This window comes from Mesoplodon bidens, assembly GCF_964165515.1.
Source record: "Mesoplodon bidens genome assembly, chromosome: 10".
Taxonomy (NCBI): Eukaryota; Metazoa; Chordata; class Mammalia; order Artiodactyla; family Ziphiidae; genus Mesoplodon; species Mesoplodon bidens.
Window position 1 is genome coordinate 80,791,280 of NC_138172.1, and position 20,775 is coordinate 80,812,054.

Here is a 20,775-nt window from a genome sequence, read left to right on the forward strand (position 1 = left end):
ACTTATTTAAGAAGTCTTAATCTTCCAAATGTTTCATGCTTTGTAATCTTCTTGTCAAAATGTCTACTATTATTTAATGTAAAAATGCATTATCGAAAGACAAACAAATGTCAGACACCAACACAGTGAAGACCTCATCTTATTCCATCTAAAAGGAGCCAAGGTGACATGCAGTACCTCAAGGGTGACCTCAGATGGAGGTCTGTATTCTGCGCAGTCTCCACAATGACAATCTCTTCCAAGGGCTTTGCACCTTCTGCACCCATCCCACTGATGACAATGACTTCATCCCCCGCGTGCCAGTCCACAGCATCTTCCAGAGCCAACACTGTGTCACGGGCATAGGCAGCTGCTCGAAGATGGGTGACCACTACTTCTGGGAGTGAACCTAAAGCAAATCCGAGGGAAACTTGCCTTTAGACATTTTAAAAACTTATTATGACCATGATGTTATTCAGCCAAAAAAATCCTGTGAAAGAAGAATCTGGGAAAGCAAGCTTCAGGCTCAATAGGCACCAATGGCTTCACTTTTTTGGATATTGGGTTTTTTTGTTTGTCACACAGGGACAATAAAAGTAATCCAGGGGGCTTCCCTGGTGGCGCAGTGGTTGAGAGTCTGCCTGCCGATGCAGGGGACACGGGTTCGTGTCCCGGTCCGGGAAGATCCCACATGCCGTGGAGCGGCTGGGCCCGTGAGCCATGGCCGCTGAGCCTGTGCGTCCGGAGCCTGTGCTCCGCAACAGGAGAGGTCGTAGCAGTGAGAGGCCGGAGTACCGCAAAAAAAAAAAAAAAAAGTAATCCAGGATAGAGAATGATATGGGTGAAAAACACAGGAATTGGAGTCAGACTAACTTTACAGTTGAATCACAGTCTTGCCATAGTCTAACTATGTTTCTCTGGGTGATATACTTAAAGGTGGGTCTCAGTTTCCTCAGTTACAAAGCAGAAGCAGCAAAGCCTTCCCTCCTGGGGGTTTAGGACGATTCAATGAGAAAATATCTGTGAAACAACTAGCGTGGACCTTGCCACATAACAGACCCTCAATATATTTTAGTCTTCTCTCTTCCTTCCTTGCATCACACTGTTTTGAGGATGAAATTTGTCACCTCTTTCTTCTTCCAAGTAGACTCTCCAAGATAGAAGTTCACCATGTATTTCTAAACTGAAGACTTCAACTCACTGTACAAATAGTAATAGCAGAGTTAAAAGTCAAAATTACCCTCAGAATGGTTGTCCTAAGTCTCAGGGTATTAAGTGACACCCTTATACTGTAAGACAAGGTGTATCCAGGACAGGATGGCTCAGCAAAGCTGAACAAGGGGGAACGTGTGACTCTAGATACCTTGGTTTGTTTTAGGCTTCAGTGCAGCTGTCTGATCCTCCCCAAACCAGTACGCTGCTCCTTAACCAGTCTCATAGTTCACTCTGGCCTTTTCCAGCAAGGGTCAAGGCAAAGATGTTTTTCCAGCCATTACCTGAAGCAATACCTCAGAAAACACAAGGCTTACTCCCAACTCCTCCTTTCCTCAGCACATTTCCTTCCTCCCTCGCAATAGATCATAATTTACCTCTAGCCCACAGCAACTTCCTGTCCTCCCTTGTTGCACTAAAGTAATAATACTTGAATCTCTAACTACAGAGGTGGGCAACAATAAATCATTTTCAAATTATTTTAAACTTTCCTCTTTATTTATTTGTCTATGTTGGGTGGCGGGGGCATTGTACCAGTGATGTTGTTCTAGGCTTAGGAAGGTCTCTGGGTTAATGATGTAATTTCCGAAGTTTACTTGGGCAATAATTTTATCTTAAAAAAAATTCCCAGAGTTCAAAATTTCTAATTATAGAGCAGGTGAAAATTAAGACATAAATCATCCCAAAAAGAAAATAATTTTAATTTTTTTTCCTGGTTTGTCTGTTTTAATCTTTGGAAACAATAAATGAAATAAAGTCTATTTTCATGTATATGCATATATATGTGAATTTCTATGATCTGTTCTGGAATGTCTGCACAGAAAAATCTCTGATATGCATAGAAAATGCTTGTCAAGGACAAAATTCTATTAAGCGCTGTGATCAATGGTTCATAATACTCAGTCAATACTCAACAAACACCTGCTGTGCACCTATCAACAAGCAGCTACATGTGGCAGAACCAAGAAAAGGCACAACAAAGATATTTTTTAGCTAATCATTCTTATAAATAATAGTCAAGTCAGAATGAGTGGGAAAAAATCACAGAGGATCTCTGAAGTGAATTTTTCACTATTAACATAAACTTAAGACCTTTCAAATGTTGACAGAGCCTCTAGAAAGCAGTAAAATTATCTCATAATTTATTCACCCTCATTGCAAAAACAACACACCTCTACATGTCTGACTAAAACATCAACCTGAGTGTCTGGTGAGTGCCAGCCTCATATCTGCAGCTACATAGCAGATATGGATATTTGGATGAGTTACCATCATCTCAAACTGGAGAATGTCAAAATAAATTTAATAATCACCTGAGCTAGACCCTCTGCAAACAGCTTTTATTCTTCTGACCATTATGCATTGTTCTTTTTTAATTACATCCCTTCTTTGTTCATTAACCTGCAGTATCTGCCTACAGTACTCAGTAACAAAGGCACAAATTCCCTTCCTGACTTTCAAGAGTCTCCTTAATCAGACTCCACTGTATGGTCTCTGACTCCTGAATAAACTCTCCATTCCAGGAAGCCTCTTTACTTACTGTACTTCTCATTTAACAGGATCACTCCTACCTCTACTCCTTTGACTGTTCTATCCCTTCCACCGGGTGCCCAGTTTTCTTCCCCTCATCTGCTCTCCTAAAGACAGCTCAAGCCTCACCTCTTCTGTTGGATGTCAGGGAGCACTTCAGCCCATGCTGATGTCCACTGCCTCCTATTGACGCCACGCCACAGTGATAAGGGGGTTCTTATTGAGTAGAAGGTCAGTGTACATCTGGGACTAGGCATGCCACGTGTCTGGCTGGATTGTGGGCCATCTGACTGAGTTGCTTTGCATGGGAGAAGAAGTTTCCACAAAGGAACAGATAGGAAAGGATGACAGAGATGGTACGGGGTCTGTCTCAGATATGGGCTCTCTCTCATGGACCCATGACTGAACCTGAGGAAAGAACCTGAAGGAACTCTCCAGATGGATTTGGTACCTGATGCTCCTCTGCCTGGGATTCCTTCATCAACTCACTCTGCCTCATTCTTCAGAATGATGTTCAACTTGGTCCTTCAGAGAAACCTCTGAGACCTCCAAACTAGGTCAAACCCTGACTTATAATCTGTCATATCACTGTGTCCCTCTCCTTTCTAGCACTTAACGCATGTGGTTGGACCTCTATTACTGTCATTCTCCATCTCCCCTATTAAACATGGCAGCAGAAGTTATACCTATACTTGCCCACCATCATAGTACCAATGCATAGCACAGTGTCTTGTATATAATAAGTGTTCAATAAATATGCACTGAAGGAGGAAAATCATGATGGAAACATGGAGAAGCAAGCACCCCAAAGTTTTGGCACCCAGATGGTCAGGTGGGACCCCAAGTGGCAACAGTGGTTGCCTTTGGTTCCATCATGGAGCACAACCCTCCCACACCTGAGGGTTGGACCACCTGGGAAGCAATGAAAGTCTGCACCCTTGGCACCCTGTGTTCAGTATTTTCATGGCAGGTACCCGAAGCAAGGGCAGCAGGGCAGCCCCCAGCTGCCTTCCTGAAGGGAGCACAATGACCAAGAAAACCAAAGTAAGAGGAAAATAGACTAACTGATGAAATTGTCATGAGAACACCTATAACAAGCAGGCAGGGACGTTGGTAAGGGCTGGAGGATCTGTGAGAGTTGGGGGAGGTGAGCAGGAATACTTTTGTTATCGCTGTTGAAATGTCCACAGGCTGAGAGTATTCAGGGAGGTCTGGGGAGACTTGAGTGATGTAACCTATAGTCAGCACCATATATTTCATACTAAGTTATTCTGTAATTATTACAGTACATATGTCTTTTGCCCCACCTTGAATGCAGGGCCACTGCCTCGTGTCTCCGTTACAAATGTCACAATTTCTAACACAGCATTCAATTGGGTTCATGATTAGCATTCAACTCATAGGGATTTAAATTATTCTGACTATTGCCATATGGACAATCACTTACAAACCTTCATCAGATATATGCCTAAATGAGCATATGATATCCAGCATGTAAAAAGCTGAAAAACAACACAAACATTATTGAGAATTCAGAATAAATCCAACCTATGCTAAGTAGTGTTACTCTGAAGTAAGAACTGTTGGTTTTCTGGGTTTTGTTTTGTTTTGTTTTCCTTTTAACAGATTGTGTAGATTAGGAGGCTAAAATAACGCTTCCAGGACAAAAATCACACAGTAGGAGATGTCAGTGCCAAGTTCTGAAACTGGCTCTTCTGAATCCAGAACCAAAGAACTGGACACCTAATGGAATTCTAGCCTCTGGAAGTAACTGTATATTAACTGTGCCCAATTAGCTTTGATACTCAAAACATTATATCCTTTACTTTATAAATACTATTTAAAAGCCATACAAGGTGGATCGACCGACTTCTCTGATGAAAACAGCATCATACACATTTCAAATGTGAGTCATTTCACAGAACTCTTCAGAAACCCAGCTTGGGTGTCTCTTCAGAAACCCAGCTTGGGTGTCTCTTCAGAAACCCAGCTCGGGTGTCTCCCTTCCTTTCTGTACCACAAATCAAAAAAAAAAAAAAAAAAAGAAAGAAAAACCATGTAAAAATACAGTTTAAAAAGCTCAGTAATTTATGCATATGCTTATAAGAAAAAAGATTAGGCTCTTGACTCGTAATTTAATACAATGTTTAACCTCTTTGGGCTTTCAACTTTGACCTGTTAACCAACAAACTGCTCATTTACTCCCACTAATGACTTCTACTCATAATTGTATTTCCTACAAATTATTGTTCAAGCATTTCAGTGCCATTCATCCATAATTACACAGGCCCAGAGAATCATCTTGCCAAATGGTCATGGAGAGAAAGAAAATAATCTTTGTGGGTTAACACACTTTAAAATCACTAATTATCCTCTGTTTGTTTTGTAGGACTTCAATTGGTCAATTTATTCCAAGTGAATAACTGCCAAGACCTTTCCAAATCAGTAAAGGGCAGGGGGAGGGGGAAGGGGGGGGAAGGGGGAGAGAGTGAGAGGAAGGAAGGCAGAGAGGGGAGGGAGGGAAAGAGGAAGGAGAGAATCATTTCATCAAAATCATGTTCACATCAGAACAGAAATATAAAGAAATTCACAAAAGAACTAGAAATATTTTTCTCAAATATATGTAAATTATTTCCCCTTATTTCTGCATGCAGCTTCACCATTATCCATAGCAAAACAATGAATGGTATCTTTTCTTTTGTGTAGATGAACGTCTGTCAAGCACTGGCAGGACAGACATAAAGGGAACAGAGTCACTGTCCTCCAGGGTCCATGAATAGTACAGGAAATAGACCAAAAAATCACAAATGCACTCTGTTAAGACAAAGGGACACCCAGGGTCCACCAGTGAAGAGGCATGGAACACCTCGAACACCTCACACAGAGGCAGGGGTTGTTTCTGGGAATGCTTCCCAGAAGACGTGACAACTGAGCCGGGTCTTGAAGGATAAGCCACGGTGGAGCAGAGGACAAAATGGGCAGAGCCCTCCAGGCAAAGGCAACACTGTGTGCAATGGTGTTGGCCAACATGACACATTCAAATAACTGCCATAGAGGTGGCATGGCCAGAATGCAGGTGTATGGCAGGGATGGGGACCTGAGGAGGGTCAGTGGGAATGCATCTGGAAAGGTGAGCAGGACCTGCCCTGGAAGGACCTCGCAGGCCCTCCCAAAGAGCTTAGAGTTTACTCCAAAAGTGGTTTGGAAACCACCAAAGAAATATTTCACATGACAACTAAGGAATCATACTGTTGTGAGACCAGCCGTATTTTAAGTTCATAAGCTCACATATCAAACTGAGGGGAGAGAATCCTTAGAGAGAAACTGTATATACTGCACACTGGGGAGAACGAGAAAAGTCTGAGTCATGTCCTGAGCTGGGTAGGAGCCAGCCAGGAGGGAAGGAGGGAGCTTGATGTGCTCCAGGGACTGAATGGAGATGGGGGTTTCTGGAGCAGATGAATAAAAAGCCATGGTGTGGCTGGGACAAATAATGCCGGACCCTCTTGGCCTGCTTTAAAGGAACTAAACCTTATTCAGAATAGTTACTTGATCAAATTTATGGTTTTAAGCGTCACACTGGATGTGGCATGAAGAGTAGATTGCAAGAAAGTGCATAAAAGTAAGAGGTGTATGTAGAAGCCTTCTGCAGTTTGTAGAAGGCTAATGTAGTAGATCAGACAAGAAGTTTTGGAGGTCTGAATAAGAGTAAGGCAGCAGATCTGGAGAGGAGTATAAAAATTTGAGGTACCTTTTGGGGAATCAAGAGGACTGGGTGATTGGCTCTAAAGGTAAGGGGAAAGAGGTTAATAATGCCTCACAGATCCAGAGCTGATGCAAGTTGGTAGACAACAGGGACATCTTGGGGAAAAGATAACAAATCCATTCAATAAATATTTATTGAGCACCTACTGTGTGCTATGTGCCATGTGCTGTTCTAGGTACTGGGAATACAGTAGTGAGAAAAACAGTCAAAAATCCCTGCCCTCATGTAGTTTATATTCTAGTAGTACTCAGTTTTAGACATATTCGGTTTTAGATGACCATTTTAGACAGGTTACATGTTAGATACTAAGGAGAATATCCCAGTAAAAAGTTGAGTCTGAAGCTCAGAAGAGAGGTCTGAGGCTCAATATATAAAGAAATATGTGCATAAAGGTTAACGCTGGGAATAAGTGGGGTTTCTTGAGAGAAAGTACATATTATAAATGAAGAATATTCAAGACCAAGCCCACGGGAACATCGTCATTCAAAGATTGGGCAGCCGAAGAGGAATGTAAGAGGATCAGAAGAAGGAAGAAAACCAAAAAAGTGAAGGTATGCATTTACCCATAATTAAAGAAAATAATGCAGTGGAAGGAAAGTTTTAGTTCTCCATACACCTGCTTGAGGACTCATTCCTCCCCCATCTCCTTGCTCTTTTTTGTAATTTTTAAGCTCTGGGCATCTGCCCAGCATTTCTTGTACTTGAGCCCTGTTTCCCACTGTTCATTTCATCCATCTGCCAATAGAAGGTAGAGTAGCAGGATACGAGCTTTGAGAGGAAAGGGGTGGAGAGAAAACCCTGGCTTTCTACTGTTTCTCAGCTCTCCTCTGCCTGCCAGCAGCTGGCCCAGATTCTCTGATCATATACTACCCCTAACAACAGCAGAAGGTTATAAGTAACCAGAGGAATTAGGAAAGGGCTGCCTACTGCTGATTACTCCACCTCACATCTAAGCTGGCTCTCTCTGCTCCCAGAACCCACACTCTGCCAGGCCATTGTGTCACCTCTGGGCCACAGAAGCCACTCTCAGAGCAGAGGGACTCAGTACCCTCTGTCACTAGCACTCAACAAGAAAAGACTGATATAGTAGAGTCCAAATGGGATGAGAGCCCAGAGAGATGTGCCCCTGACATCCCATGTTGAAAATGGACCTGCTTCCCCACACAATTATTCTTATACACAGAGGTCAGCTGCTATACTCCCCTTAGCATTAGACAGAAAAGTAAAACACACTTTTGAGGGCTCACATAGGCCCTTAACCATAGGTTTATCAGAATTTCTTTTTTTTAACTGAAGTATAGTTGATTTACAATATTGTTTTAGTTTCAGGTGTGCAGCGCAGTGATTCAGTTATACATATATATCTATTCTTTTTCAGATTCTTTACCCTTATAGGTTATTACAAAATATTGAGTATAGTTCCTATACTATATGCTATACAGTAGGTCCTTGTTGTTTATCTATTTTATATATAGTAGTGTGTATGTGTTAATCCCGACCATCTTTAAACAAATGTATTCCAAGTTGCAAACAACCAACTTAGAAGGGAATTTTTCGCACCCAAACCATCTGTGAATCGGAGGTGATCCAATTTAATATACTTCAGAAGAGGAGACTGTGACATTAGCATTAATACAAGACTATCTGGCAAACCAAAGAGATGGAATGGAGGCATTTGGCATGCACCATTTCCCTCTGCCCTTGAGAATCACTCGCTGTGATTTCTCCCTTGGATGAAGACAAACCCTGGCGGGGGAATCCTGTATGAGACTGGCTCTGTGTGCACTGCGAGCCTCCTGCATCCTTACTGGTCAATCTCCAGCGGTACTGATGGAGCTGTTCTCTAAATGTGCAGATCAGCTGGCTCCATACACAGCTGCTCAGCAAACATTTATGCCCTGCAATGAAAGACCTGGGCACCGCATCTGTCCCCAGTGCTAAGAAGTCTGCCATTCTTTTGGCACAAAGGGTTAGACCAAGGCTAACCAAGGTTATCTGGATGGTGCAATGAGCCCTACTATAACTGAAGGCCTTTTCTAGAGGTATGAAAGAAAGGTTAACTTTTTATTTTAACCGACCTGAGCTTTACTGTTGCTACTATGATTTAAAAGTGACTGAGAAGAATCAAAGGATAAAGTTCAAAATACCGAGGAAATCGTATATTGTGAGATAAGTGGAAACATCTGGAATGCTGTTCCTAGCTCATGTGTGAATTTCAGGCCAGTTCAACAAATTCCATTCTTAGCCCCTATAGAACTGTGCGGAAATTTCGTTAGTTAGAGGGGTAAGATAAAGACTTCTGACTTGGTCAGAGATAAAGACTTTTGTAGAGTATCTTTAACATCCACTTCTATTCATTGTCAAAAAAATATATAAAAATTCAGACATATTTCTGACCAGATAGACAACTGTTTTGATAATCATTGCTATGGATTATGCTGTGGAGTGGAAGTGACAATGAGGAAAGAGCTATTTTTTAATAATATAATTTCTTTTAGAAAGGCAATAAATGTATAATGTTTAAAATAAAAATATAGAGAAGCAAAAGAAGACAATAAAGGCATCCATGATCTTATTACAACAGGTGAATATATGACTTTTCTGTCCTTCTTTTCCTGTATTCATATGTTGACAAGATTTCATATACATATAAACAAAAATGCTATGATTCTGTACATACCATTTTGTGAAATTTTCTTTACATAATGGAGAAGGAACATTTTTCAATTGTATTATATACTATTTAATATCATTATAGCATCATAGTATCCCACTTTAAAAATCTGTATTTTATATACTAATCCATTATTTCTTCATATTCAGCTTTTTCTCAATATTTCTTTCATAAACAGTGCAGATGTAAACATTCTTGAGGGTAATTTTTATGCATACTCATGATCATCTCACTAGTATAAATTCCTAAAAGTGACACTGCCATATCAAGGCATATGCCTAGTTTTAACCTGTTGATATTATTACCAAATTCCCTTACAGAAAGACTGCACATACTCTATACACATTAGCAGTATTTGTGAATGCCCATTCCTCAGACTTTCTACTACTTTTTTTTTTTTTAATTTATTTTTGCTGTGTTGGGTCTTCGTTTCTGTGCGAGGGCTTTCTCTAGTTGTGGCAAGTGGGGGCCACTCTTCATCGCAGTGCGCGGGCCTCTCACTATCGTGGCCTCTCTTGTTGCGGAGCACAGGCTCCAGACGCGCAGGCTCAGTAGTTGTGGCTCACGGGCCCAGTCGCTCCGCGGCATGTGGGATCCTCCCAGACCAGGGCTCGAACCCGTGTCCCCCGCATTAGCAGGCAGACTCTCAACCACTGCGCCACCAGGGAAGCCCCTCTACTACTTTTTTTTAATATTGGTGAAGTTGATGGTTAAGGGAAAAAAAATCACTTTTGTTTTAATTTGCATTTCTGTAATTACTAATGACGCGAAGATAAGAGAAAACTCATTAGAATAAAAAAGAATCTCTCCCTCCTTGTGAGCACAGGATAACCCAAGCCCTCTCCACATGCAGTCACGTTGGTCATTTGCATTAATTATACTGATATGTCTATTCACACCCATCGCCAGATTTTAAATTTGTTCTAAAAAGCTCTTTATTTATAAAAGACATTAATCTGTACCTGTGTCAAATAAGAATTTAGTGTCTGATAAAGGTAACATTTAAAATTCCCAGGGAAATGTATTAGTTTCCTATTGCCGCTATAACAAATTACCACAAACTTAGTATCTCAAAAGAACAATGCAAATGTACTGTCTCATGGTTCCAGATGTTAGCATTCTAACATTGGATTCACTGAGCTAAAATCAAGGTGTCGACAGGGCTGCTTCCTTCTGGAGGCTCTGAGAAGAAAATCTGTTTCCTCGTCTTTTTCAGCTTCTAGTGGTCACCTGTATCCCTTGGCTTGAGGCTTGTGGCCCCTCCTTCATCTTCAAACACATCACTCCTCTCTCTGCTTCCACCATTGCATCTCCTTCTCCTCTGACTCCTCCTGTGTCCCTCTGATAAGGACAAATGTGATTACATCGGTCCCATCTGAATTATCCAGGATAATCTCCCCATTTTAAAATCTTTAACTTAATCACACCTGCAAAGTCTCTTTTGCCAAACCTTCATGTGTTCCAGGAATTGGGGTGTGAACATATTTGGAGGTCATTTTTCAGCATACCATAATTGCACTGTTGCATCAATAGTGTTGAGAAAATTGACCAACCATTTGGAAAAAAAATTAAATAACTAACTTATACACTATATCAAAATAAATTCTAGATGGACTAAAGAAGGGGTTGGCAAACATTTTCTATAAAGGGCCAAACAATGAATAGATTTTGGTCTGCAGGCCAGGTTGTCTCTGTTGCAACTCAGCTCTGCCATGGCAGCATGAAGCAGCCATAGATAATACTAAACACATGGGCATGGCTGTGCTTCAGTAAAATTTTGTTTGCAAAAATAGGCAATGGGCCAGATTTGTCCCACGGGCCATCGTTTGCTGACCCTAGATTAAAGACACTTATGTGAAAAAAAAAAAAAATAACAGTACCAGGAAACAAATAGATAAATTTTTATATAGTCTTTGTACAGGTGAGAATTTTCTACACATGAAATCAAAGGAAGAAACCATAAAAGAAGATATTTGTAGATTTGCCATTATAGAAATCAGAAAATGCCGTAAAAAATACTGAACATAAGAAATAAACTGGGGAAGAAGCAGGATCTTTGTACCCCTATCAAGAATATTACAAAGGGAGCCAAAAGGAACAAAGCCCTACTTAGAATCCCAAAATAACCTGAAAAAATTAAAATTAGGAAGAATGCTCCAGAAACCTGGAAGGAGTATCTTCTGTTTGTCTTTCTGCCACAGGTGAACACCAGCTATGTGTATGCAAAATAACAGAAAGCCCATGTGCATCATAAGCCTATGAAGAGGATGGAGTGAATACTAGCTAACTCCCCTTCCGGGCTCCAGGTTCATCATCTCTGAGATGAAAGTAACAATCCCAGTCGTCCCTACTTCACAGAGTTGTTGTGAAAGTTAAATGAGAGGAAAGAATGGGAAGCAGCTTTGAAAATTATAAAGTGCCAGGATCTTGGTAAAACTCCAATTTTAACAAATACTGAATATAATGCCCAATCCAGTGATACTCCTTCTTCAGGACCAGGCTGAAAGCAATACTATTAATAATATTGCTTTGATGATACATGTGGAAGAATTCCCTTTGAAGGAAAAATCACATGCTCCTGCCTATGGAGCATTCCATTTACTTAACAAAGCTGAATTTCTTTTGGTACTCAAAAATGTAAAAAATGTAAAATCTAGACTACATTAACCATTTAATAAGCTAAAAGAAGGTTACTAAGGGCTTCCCTGGTGGCGCAGTGGTTGAGAGTCTGCCTGCTGATGCTAGGGGACACGGGTTCGTGCCCCGGTCCAGGAAGATCCCACGTGCCGCGGAGCAGCTGGGCCCGTGAGCCATGGCCGCTGAGCCTGCACATCTGGAGCCTGTGCTCCGCAATGGGAGAGGCTACAACCGTGAGAGGCCCGCGTACCGCAAAAAAAAAGAAGGTTACTAAGACTGAAAAGCACCACAGTAAGGGAGGAGTGAGGGTTGGAGAACACAGCAGGAGATGCAGAGGCAGAAACCTACATTAGAGAGGGTGCTATAACCATGTTCGAAATTTTGGACTTTTTCCCAGGGACAACAGGAAGCCACTAAAGGTTTTGAGCAGAGGCGTGATGTGAACAGGTCTGTGAAAAGATCACCCTGGCTCCAGGGTAAACAATGAATTGGAAAGGGATGAAAATAGCAACTAAAAGATAAACTACAAAGCTTAAACAATAGTCCAGGCACAAGTTTATGGCATCATGAACTAAGGTAATAGTCATGGAAGTGGAGAGAAGTAAATGAGTTACCCAAGAATTAAAATCAAGACCTAGTGATGGACACAATATGGGGAACGATAGAGATGGGGGTATCAAGAATGACAACCATGTTTCCAGATGACAGATTACTGAAAAGCAATAAACACCATCCCAGCCTTCTTAGAATAGTGAGGCAGCTTCATCAAATCAAAACTGTAGGCATATAATTAATAATAATAATAATAATAATACTTACTGAGTAACTACTCGATGCCTGTCCTTGTTCTAAGTGCTTTACATGTTTTGTTTCATTTAAACCACCTAACAGCACCACAAGAAATGTTTTAGAATCATCTCTCCAACTTGTATATGGAAACTGAAACACTGAAGAGTTGACCTTTTCAAAGACCACCCGACAGTTAGTGGTAGAGATGGCATTTGGAGCCAAGCAGCCTACTTGCACAGTCCTCTCACCTAACACTCATCCAGAGGAAGATGAGTGAGTGCTCTGTGACTGAGCAAGGCCATGTTCATCTGGAGAAGATGCAGAATGTCAGCCAAGATCCTCATGACCTAGAAGGAGAAAGTAAACTACAGAAATCTTCAAAGGAAGACATGGATCTCCCTTGGAAAGTTTTGTGTCAAGACAAGAGGCTTGCTACCTTCCTGGATTATGTGTCTAAGATATGATACAGGGTCAGTCATAGAAAATGGGATCCGCTTTAGGAAAGGTGATGCGTCAACTTGACTGGGCTTTGGAGTACCCAGAGAATTAGCCAAACATTATTCTAGCATGTCTGGAAGGCGTGTCTGGATGAGATTAACATGTGAATCCATAGACTGCAGTAAAGCAGATTGTCCTCTCTAATGTGGGTGGGCTTCATCCAGTAATCCATTCAAGACCTGAATAGTACAAAAAGCCTGAGTGAGCTGGAACTCCTGCCTAACTGCTGAGTTGAGACACTGGTCTCTTCCAGGCTTCAGATTTGGACTGAAACTCTGGCTCTTTGGTTTCAAGCCTGCTGGCTTTTGAACTGCAACTAACACCATGGACTCCACTGGTTCTCAGGCCTTTGGACTTAGACTACAGCTACATACACATCAGCTCTCCTAGGTCTCAGCCTCTATAATCACATGAGCCATTTCCTTATAATACGTTTCTTCATATGTATATATATCTATATTAATGTATATATAAATACATGAATTACTGAATGAATAAGTCACTGTATAGTCACTGTAGGCAGGGTGCTCTGGATAAATAGAACCAATGTGATATCTATATATCTGTATCTATATATATCTATATACCTAGCTATCTATACGTATATATATGATATTACATTGGTTCTATTTATTTGGAGAACCCTGACTAAAACAGAGACTTGTTCACTCATGACTAACACTGCCAAAAGGAAGTACAGAAAAACCTTTGGAACCATAAGGGCTTAGATAGGAAATTTAGGTCTTATGTGCTATTTTCATTACTTCATTCTATCAACGGTTAGAATTTTAGAAGCAAGTAGTTCACGGTTTTAAAACAAATCCATTGTTCTAATTTGAGAAATACCTTCCTAATTTATCTTTCATATGGTCTAAAGACTCTACTATACTACCAATATTTATAACATGCCAATGACTCTGCTTTTAAGTCCCAGGGGATGGAAAATTCACTAGGCCAAACAAAGGGGAGGTCTCTATTTTTACTCTCCTCCCCTTACAAGGATAGGGAAAAGGGTCCAGGAGGCAGCTCCCTGGTTTCTGCCTCCTATTCAAGAAAGGCCTGGAAGGCAAGACCAGCTCTCCCCTGAGCATTGGGGCAAGTGTGTTCTCCTCTCTTCTTGGACTGACTGGCTATGCTGGACTTGTCTTCCATCAAGGGCAAAGTCCCCAGCGTCTTGTGTGGCCTTAGGGATAAGGAAGGAATGCAAGCTCGTTGTCCATCCCCTTCATAGCTTAGTCAAGAATTAGTCACATGATACATCGTTGTTCACAAGAGGTTCTCTTTGGCTTGGGCCAAACCCTAATACGCAATAGTGATGCCTTAGCTGGCCATTCCCCGGGATGTACTGATACATATTTACACAAGAGTGGCCAGTCCAGATCAAGATCCATGTGGTCCTGAATCCTCTAACTAAAAACTATCTTACAAATCAACCTCATACTTTCAATAACACTTTCTAAATATAATTGAATCTAGAAAATATCACAACGTTGTTAGACATTTTTTAATTCTAAATTTTCTATCAATAGTGAATTTGGTTTTGCTTAGTGAAGTCATTGATTGGAATTTTTCTTATTTTCCTAGCCAAACTAAACAGGTTTGAAATATCCAGTAAAATTTTATTAATTTTCAATTCCAAATTAGTAAAAGTAGTAAAAATGTCAGATTGTCAAATATTTTAAAAGTAGACGAGCTATTGTTTTTACTTGCTCATTCTCTTATTCTGGTTAGATAACACACCTCTAATTTTAAGGAATCATCCTCTCTCAGTCTCAGACCATGTAGTTCTGGGGGATCAATCATATACTTGCTCCTTCCCAGCCAGTAAGAGCACCACTTCCCCGGCCATGGTAGCAGCTTCAGTGATGGGCTCATGACCCAAACAGGGTCAAAGTTAATCCTGAGTCTTCTGCTTAAGCTTTTCATTCAGTTATTCACACAACATATACTTCTTGAAAGCCTACTATGAGTCCAGCCACTGTTGTAGGGATTGGGATATTGTCAATAAAAAACAAAACAAAACAAAACATGAAAATCCCTGCCCTCATGATACATACATTCTACTAAGGAAAACACTAGAATAAGTACAATAAATATCACAAGTAAACTGTATATAATATGTTAGACAGTGTTAAAAGCCAAACGGGAAAAACGAAGGGGTGTGAAATTTTGATGAGGGGAAATGTTGGGATTTGCTCAGAAATAGTCATTGGAAAAGAGCCCTTATTTCATCTGTAGCCACAGGGGCCTATTTCTACCTCTAGGAGTCAGATTGGAAAAGGAAGCCAGTTCAGGAGAAAGCAGAACCTAGAGCTGCAGAGAAACAAAGGCCTAATGACTTCATCGAAGCACCTGGACTCAGCTGTGCCTCCAGTTGTTTTAGTTATATGAGGCAATAAGTGCCCTTATTTTTTGTTCGAATTGGGTTTTCTGTCACTTGCCACCAAAAAAGACCTGACAAATGCCAAGATGTTCAGGTATATATAGAAACTTAAAGTATCTTATAATGTGTTTCTAAGTGGGATTCCTGCTGTATTTGGATTATCGGATAGCTAGAACTCATTTCTAATTAGCACTATACATTTACATGTAAACACCTAAAATGCTAAGGACCTTAAAAACAGCATGTTCACTTTAAAGCGTTTAAATGAGTTCCTTAAGGTGTGCTTTATACTCTGAATGGAAGGAACCCTTTCTAATCCATTGTTCCAAGGTCACTCTTGTCCAGATCAAGCAATTACAAATTCTAAGTTATCTCAGTTAAGAATCAATGGGATTTTACCAGATATGTTTCTTCTATTGCACATATAGAATAGTTGTATTTTGGATTTTTTTTGAAGCCTTGTTAGGCAACAGAGAAAATTTCTGCCTCACTTTTGTTGGTGGTGTTGATTATATTTTCAGAGACACATAGTCAAGGACCAATCCTCAGGTGCTCTGAATAGATAACCAGTCATTAGTCACTGGCCATCCTACATGCTGAGGGTTGCAAGTCCACCAGAACCATGCTCACCAGCATTAACTTGACTGAGTAATTACCATCTGCCACAACATACCAGCTGACCAGAACCGTAGTGCTGGACTGAAGTGTGTTTGAATTTAAGATTACAGAAAGCAATGAATAGGTTTTTAATTTTTCTCATCCTTCTTCCTCTGTTTCTCCTTTCACTTTGATCTTACTTTCTTCCCACCCCTTAAATCAAATAAAACCACACACACACACACACATACACACACACACAACAGCTGCTTTCCCTTTCAACCTAATATCCTTTTGCAGCACCCTTTCACATATGTAGCAAACTGTTGAGCATAGACTTCTAGTCCCCCAAACCCACCAAGAGGACCCAGGCAGGGACAAAAGATGATAAGCACCCACATTGTATGTGAGCCATAAACAGACAGGGAGCAGACATTTCCTTGGGGCTTATTTAAAGGAGGCTAATCTAACTCTGCCATCTGAGCCATGCCTGGATAGACCCCAGCCCCCAGCTACATGATCAACCAAGAGAGGAAATTCAAAGAAGTTCTCAGAGATGGGGGTGAGTCATTAGCCTCAGTGAACAGCCATGGCCTTTTCCTCTTCTTCCCATACAGGGAGATCTGAGGCTACTTCTCTCCATTTAAGCAAAGAAAAAGGGCTTCAAAAGTACCAATCATACAGTTGCCTGCAAGAAAAGGAGACTGGCTTCTTTTCCCCAGGTTGGATGTCTGCATAAGCAGCATATGTGGGCTACCCATGCTTATCTGAGCAGGGGAGAGGAGACTTAGAGAGAGAACAGAGGAAAGGGTGCTGAGAGGAACATCTCTGGTGTCTAAAGATTTGTAAGTTTCCTCTGGATCAAGTGGATTCTGGGGAAGGTAGCTTGACTTGAGCCAAATTTCTGGTGGAAGCTAAGAGGACTGCAAACCCAGGTGGGGCTTCAACACTGGAAAACAGTGGGAAGATTTCCTACAGGACTCCAGTGGTCAAGGAGAGAGAATCAGCAATCAACCAGTATTATCCAGAAAGACAGCAATGTCCAGCAGAGGATACAACTGCATGGTTCAGTAAAAGGCTGGCCAACCTTCTTGCCTCATCTTTCTACCTGCCCAGCACCGCCCTCACCTCTTCTACCTGCCCATCACCCGTCTCACGTCTTCCACTTGCCGAGCACCCGCCTCACCTCTTCTACTTGCTCCAGCACCAGCACTGAGAGACAACAAAATAAGAAGCATGGATCATATGGTAATTCTATTTTTAGTTTTCTGAGGAACCTCCATACTGTTTTCCATAGTGGCTGCACCAATTTACATTCCCACCATCAGTGTAGGAGGGATGTAAGCTATTGTATATAGGATGGATAAACAACAAGGTCCTACTGTATAGCACAGGGAACTATATTCAATATCCTATGATAAACCATAATGAAAAAGAATGTGTGTGCATATATATATATACACACATACACACACATATACATGGTGAATCACTGTACAGCAGAAATTAACACAGCATTGTAAATCAACTATATTTCAATTAAAAAAAAAATGATGAGCTACTTGAGTCATTTTTAGTCACTATTTTAGCAAAAGAACTCTTTCTTCCAATGAAATATTACTTTAACACAAATTTAAGCTAGAGATAAAAGCAATGAAGCAATTACTTGAGCAACTTAAACCTTTATAGCTTGATCCTCAAATACTTCATTGTTGGCAGAACCCCTGAAGCTCCCCCAGGAAACTTTCAGATTTTGCGGAGCCCGGTAGGAAAACCACTGCCCAGGACACACGTATCAACTCCATGCACACAATATTGTGCTTCCAGACAGCCTGATACCCTTTAGCAACAGAACACGAGTGTCCATAGACGGTACTCATAAAAAGCATGGAGTTTACATACAGATACTTGGTACTTTGAGAAGGGAAGCAAACTGTATTTAAACCTGCTTATTTAAACTCCTCTTTTCCTATTTATACCTACAAAAGTCTCCTGTTCGTAACATTATACTGGTGTTTTCCTCAACCATGTTCCCACATTCTCGCTTTTCCCAGAAACTTCCATTTATATTTAATGCCTGATCTTGTAATTTCTTGGAAAGGACAAAGACAGAAGTCCATTCAAGGCCAGAAGACGGCTTTTTCTCCCAAGAAACTGTCAGCCAAATTTCTCAGGGAGGAACTGGAAATGAAGTGAGAGACATTGATAAATTTCCCTTCTGAACAATCAATAAAAGCCCCACCATCCTGTTCAGACTCCCACTGTGGAAGCAAGGGCCGTAATTAGATTGTCAAAAATTCAACTTGCCCAAGCTGACAGCGACCCCCTCGAAAGTGACATGTGATTGGCACTCGGTCTGGAGTGGTGAACCTGTATCGGCAGACGGAGGGTGGGGAGCAAACAGCAAGAGTGAAATGTCCTCATTGAAAACAGCCCCCCAAGCCCCACACGGATGAAGAATCTGCGACCCTTTATTCATATTAACATAGCAAAGTGTGCAGCTGACAACTTACTAAGCCATCTAACCTCCACCACAGATTCAGAACCCGGCCTGCCCCATCCACGCCCAAAGCCAGAAAAAGAGGAATGTTCCTTCACGACCTCCAAAGCTAAAACCTCTCTCTTGCTGTGATAAAGAGGTAGACAAGAACGTGAATAAGGAGAAAAATCTCCAGACAGAGATGGACCCATGCCAAACAGAAGTCCCTCCATCCCTCACCCCTGAAAGAAACTATGAGATCATAGGCACAGGGGACTCACTGCTTTGGGGGAAAAATATCATGAGAACAGCCATAACTAACAGTGCTGGAGTGTTAACCGTGTGCCAGATACTTTGGAGCAGTTGACAAGCAGTAAATCTATGAGGTGGGAACTATGTTTTCCTGGTTTTATAGAGATTGATTTGCCCAAGGTCTTAGTTGATGAATGGCAGAACTGGACTGATTTCTGACTCCAAAACTTATATAAACCACTAAAAACAGCGTTTCTCCACGTGTAGTCAGTGGGCCCTCTGAATCAAATCACCTGAGGGTTCCACTGAAATGCACATTCCTGGGCCCTCGCCAAGCCCACTGAGTCAGATTCTGGAAGTGAGGTCCAGAAACCTCTATGTTTAAAAGCTTCCTGAGAAGAGTCTTCCATGCACTAAAGTTGGTGAATCTCCTCCCTACAGCATCCTGGGAAGCTGAATGAATGTTGGGTCTTTAGGGACCTTCTGGGAGCTAAGCAGTGAATCAAATTGCTCACTGTTTTGCATACTTGACAGCAAGAGAAAATTAGTTTTTCCCTAAAGCCCCAGTGTCACCAGACCCACCTCTGGCCCTGGGAAAAGGCCAGTGAAATTACGTAACGATTTTAACCGTGATATACCACCACGCCGCCAGAGGGGAAGTCTGTTTGAGACCTCAGGTGGTGAGGGAGAGGGAAGGAAGAGGATTGATGGACCGCAGGCTGTGCCTGGGATTCTCTGCCAGAGAAGGCAGAAGGGAATCCCTCTCACCCAATGGCTAAGCTCTTTCCTACATACTATTTCTTTCAAATGGATGAGATGCCACAGCATCACCTCAATGAGGAAAACAGCTTGATTTCGCCTGTGTTCAATGTGCAAGCTCTGTGGTTCACGAGAGATTCTACTCAGGCCTATTGACAGGGCTGTGGGGAAATGAGTAAAACAGCCATCGATGACACCCTAGTCCTGGGAATACAGGAAAGGAGAGGTGGAGGAAGAGGAAGGAGAGGGAAAAAGAGGAGAGGAAGAGTGCTGGGAGAGGAGGAGGAGGGGAGAGGAGGTGCCTGCACTCTCAGTATCCAGTAACATCACCAGATAAAGCAGCAACACCTGTAACTTCCAGAATTCTCAAAACACATTAGAAGTATCTACTTTGCTTTAGTTGCCCCATCTTAATTATAAGCAGTGGTCCTAGGGATTTTCTTAACTTGACATCGGTTAAAACACAAAGGTGAGGAGCACAGGGTACATTTACAAGACAAGCACATAAAGGTATATTTGTAAACTCTTTTGCTGATCCTTCATAATAGAATGTGAGGGGGAAAAGGGGCTGGAATGAAAGAAGCCGAGTAAAAGAATTAGGAGAGTTTCATTCTTCTTCAGGTGAATTTCCATTTCGAGCAAGAGTTGTGCCATCTCCATCTTATAGGACAGTGGCTTTCAAACCAGAGGATCCCTGTTGAGCTTCAGGATACTTCAGATGGCCTATGGGCTGGTTGAAACACTGATCTGTGCCCTCTTGTTCTCCAGCTGTGTTTTCTCAATGGTAAACAGCAGCACATTGGGTTGGTGACCTAACTGGCTGTTAGACTATAGCAAACACTTGAAGACCATCACTGACCTGTGAATAGACAGAAGCCCCTCATGGATCCTGGGCTACAAGATCAACATAAGTGCTTGATGAGGAATACAGGAAGAAAAAGGTCCTCCTTAGAAGTAGAATATAAGAATCAATATTGTAGGTATTTTGAATTTCTGTCTAGATAATTGTGGGGTTTTTAATCCTTACAAAATTTATCCCCAGTGTATATCACTCTGGCTGGTCCATGGTCAACGCTTAATAAATGCTTGATGAGGCTTCCCTGGTGGCGCAGTGGTTGAGAGTCCGCCTGCCGATGCAGGGGACGCGGGTTCGTGCCCCGGTCCGGGAAGATCCCACATGCCGCGGAGCAGCTGGACCCGTGAGCCATGGCCGCTGAGCC

The 20,775-nt window shown here is 41.6% G+C and overlaps 1 protein-coding gene across 1 annotated transcript in view; it reads right to left on the minus strand.

Moving 5' to 3' along the window:
• PKHD1 (PKHD1 ciliary IPT domain containing fibrocystin/polyductin) overlaps positions 1–20,775 on the minus strand; it is a gene marked incomplete at its 3' end in the record, with an annotated part of 426,508 nt that overhangs the window by 246,210 nt on the left and 159,523 nt on the right. Inside the window, exon 38 of the mRNA XM_081247000.1 lies at positions 178–388. Coding sequence (XP_081103126.1) covers positions 178–388 — 211 coding nt within the window. The remainder of the gene's footprint in view (positions 1–177; positions 389–20,775) is intronic.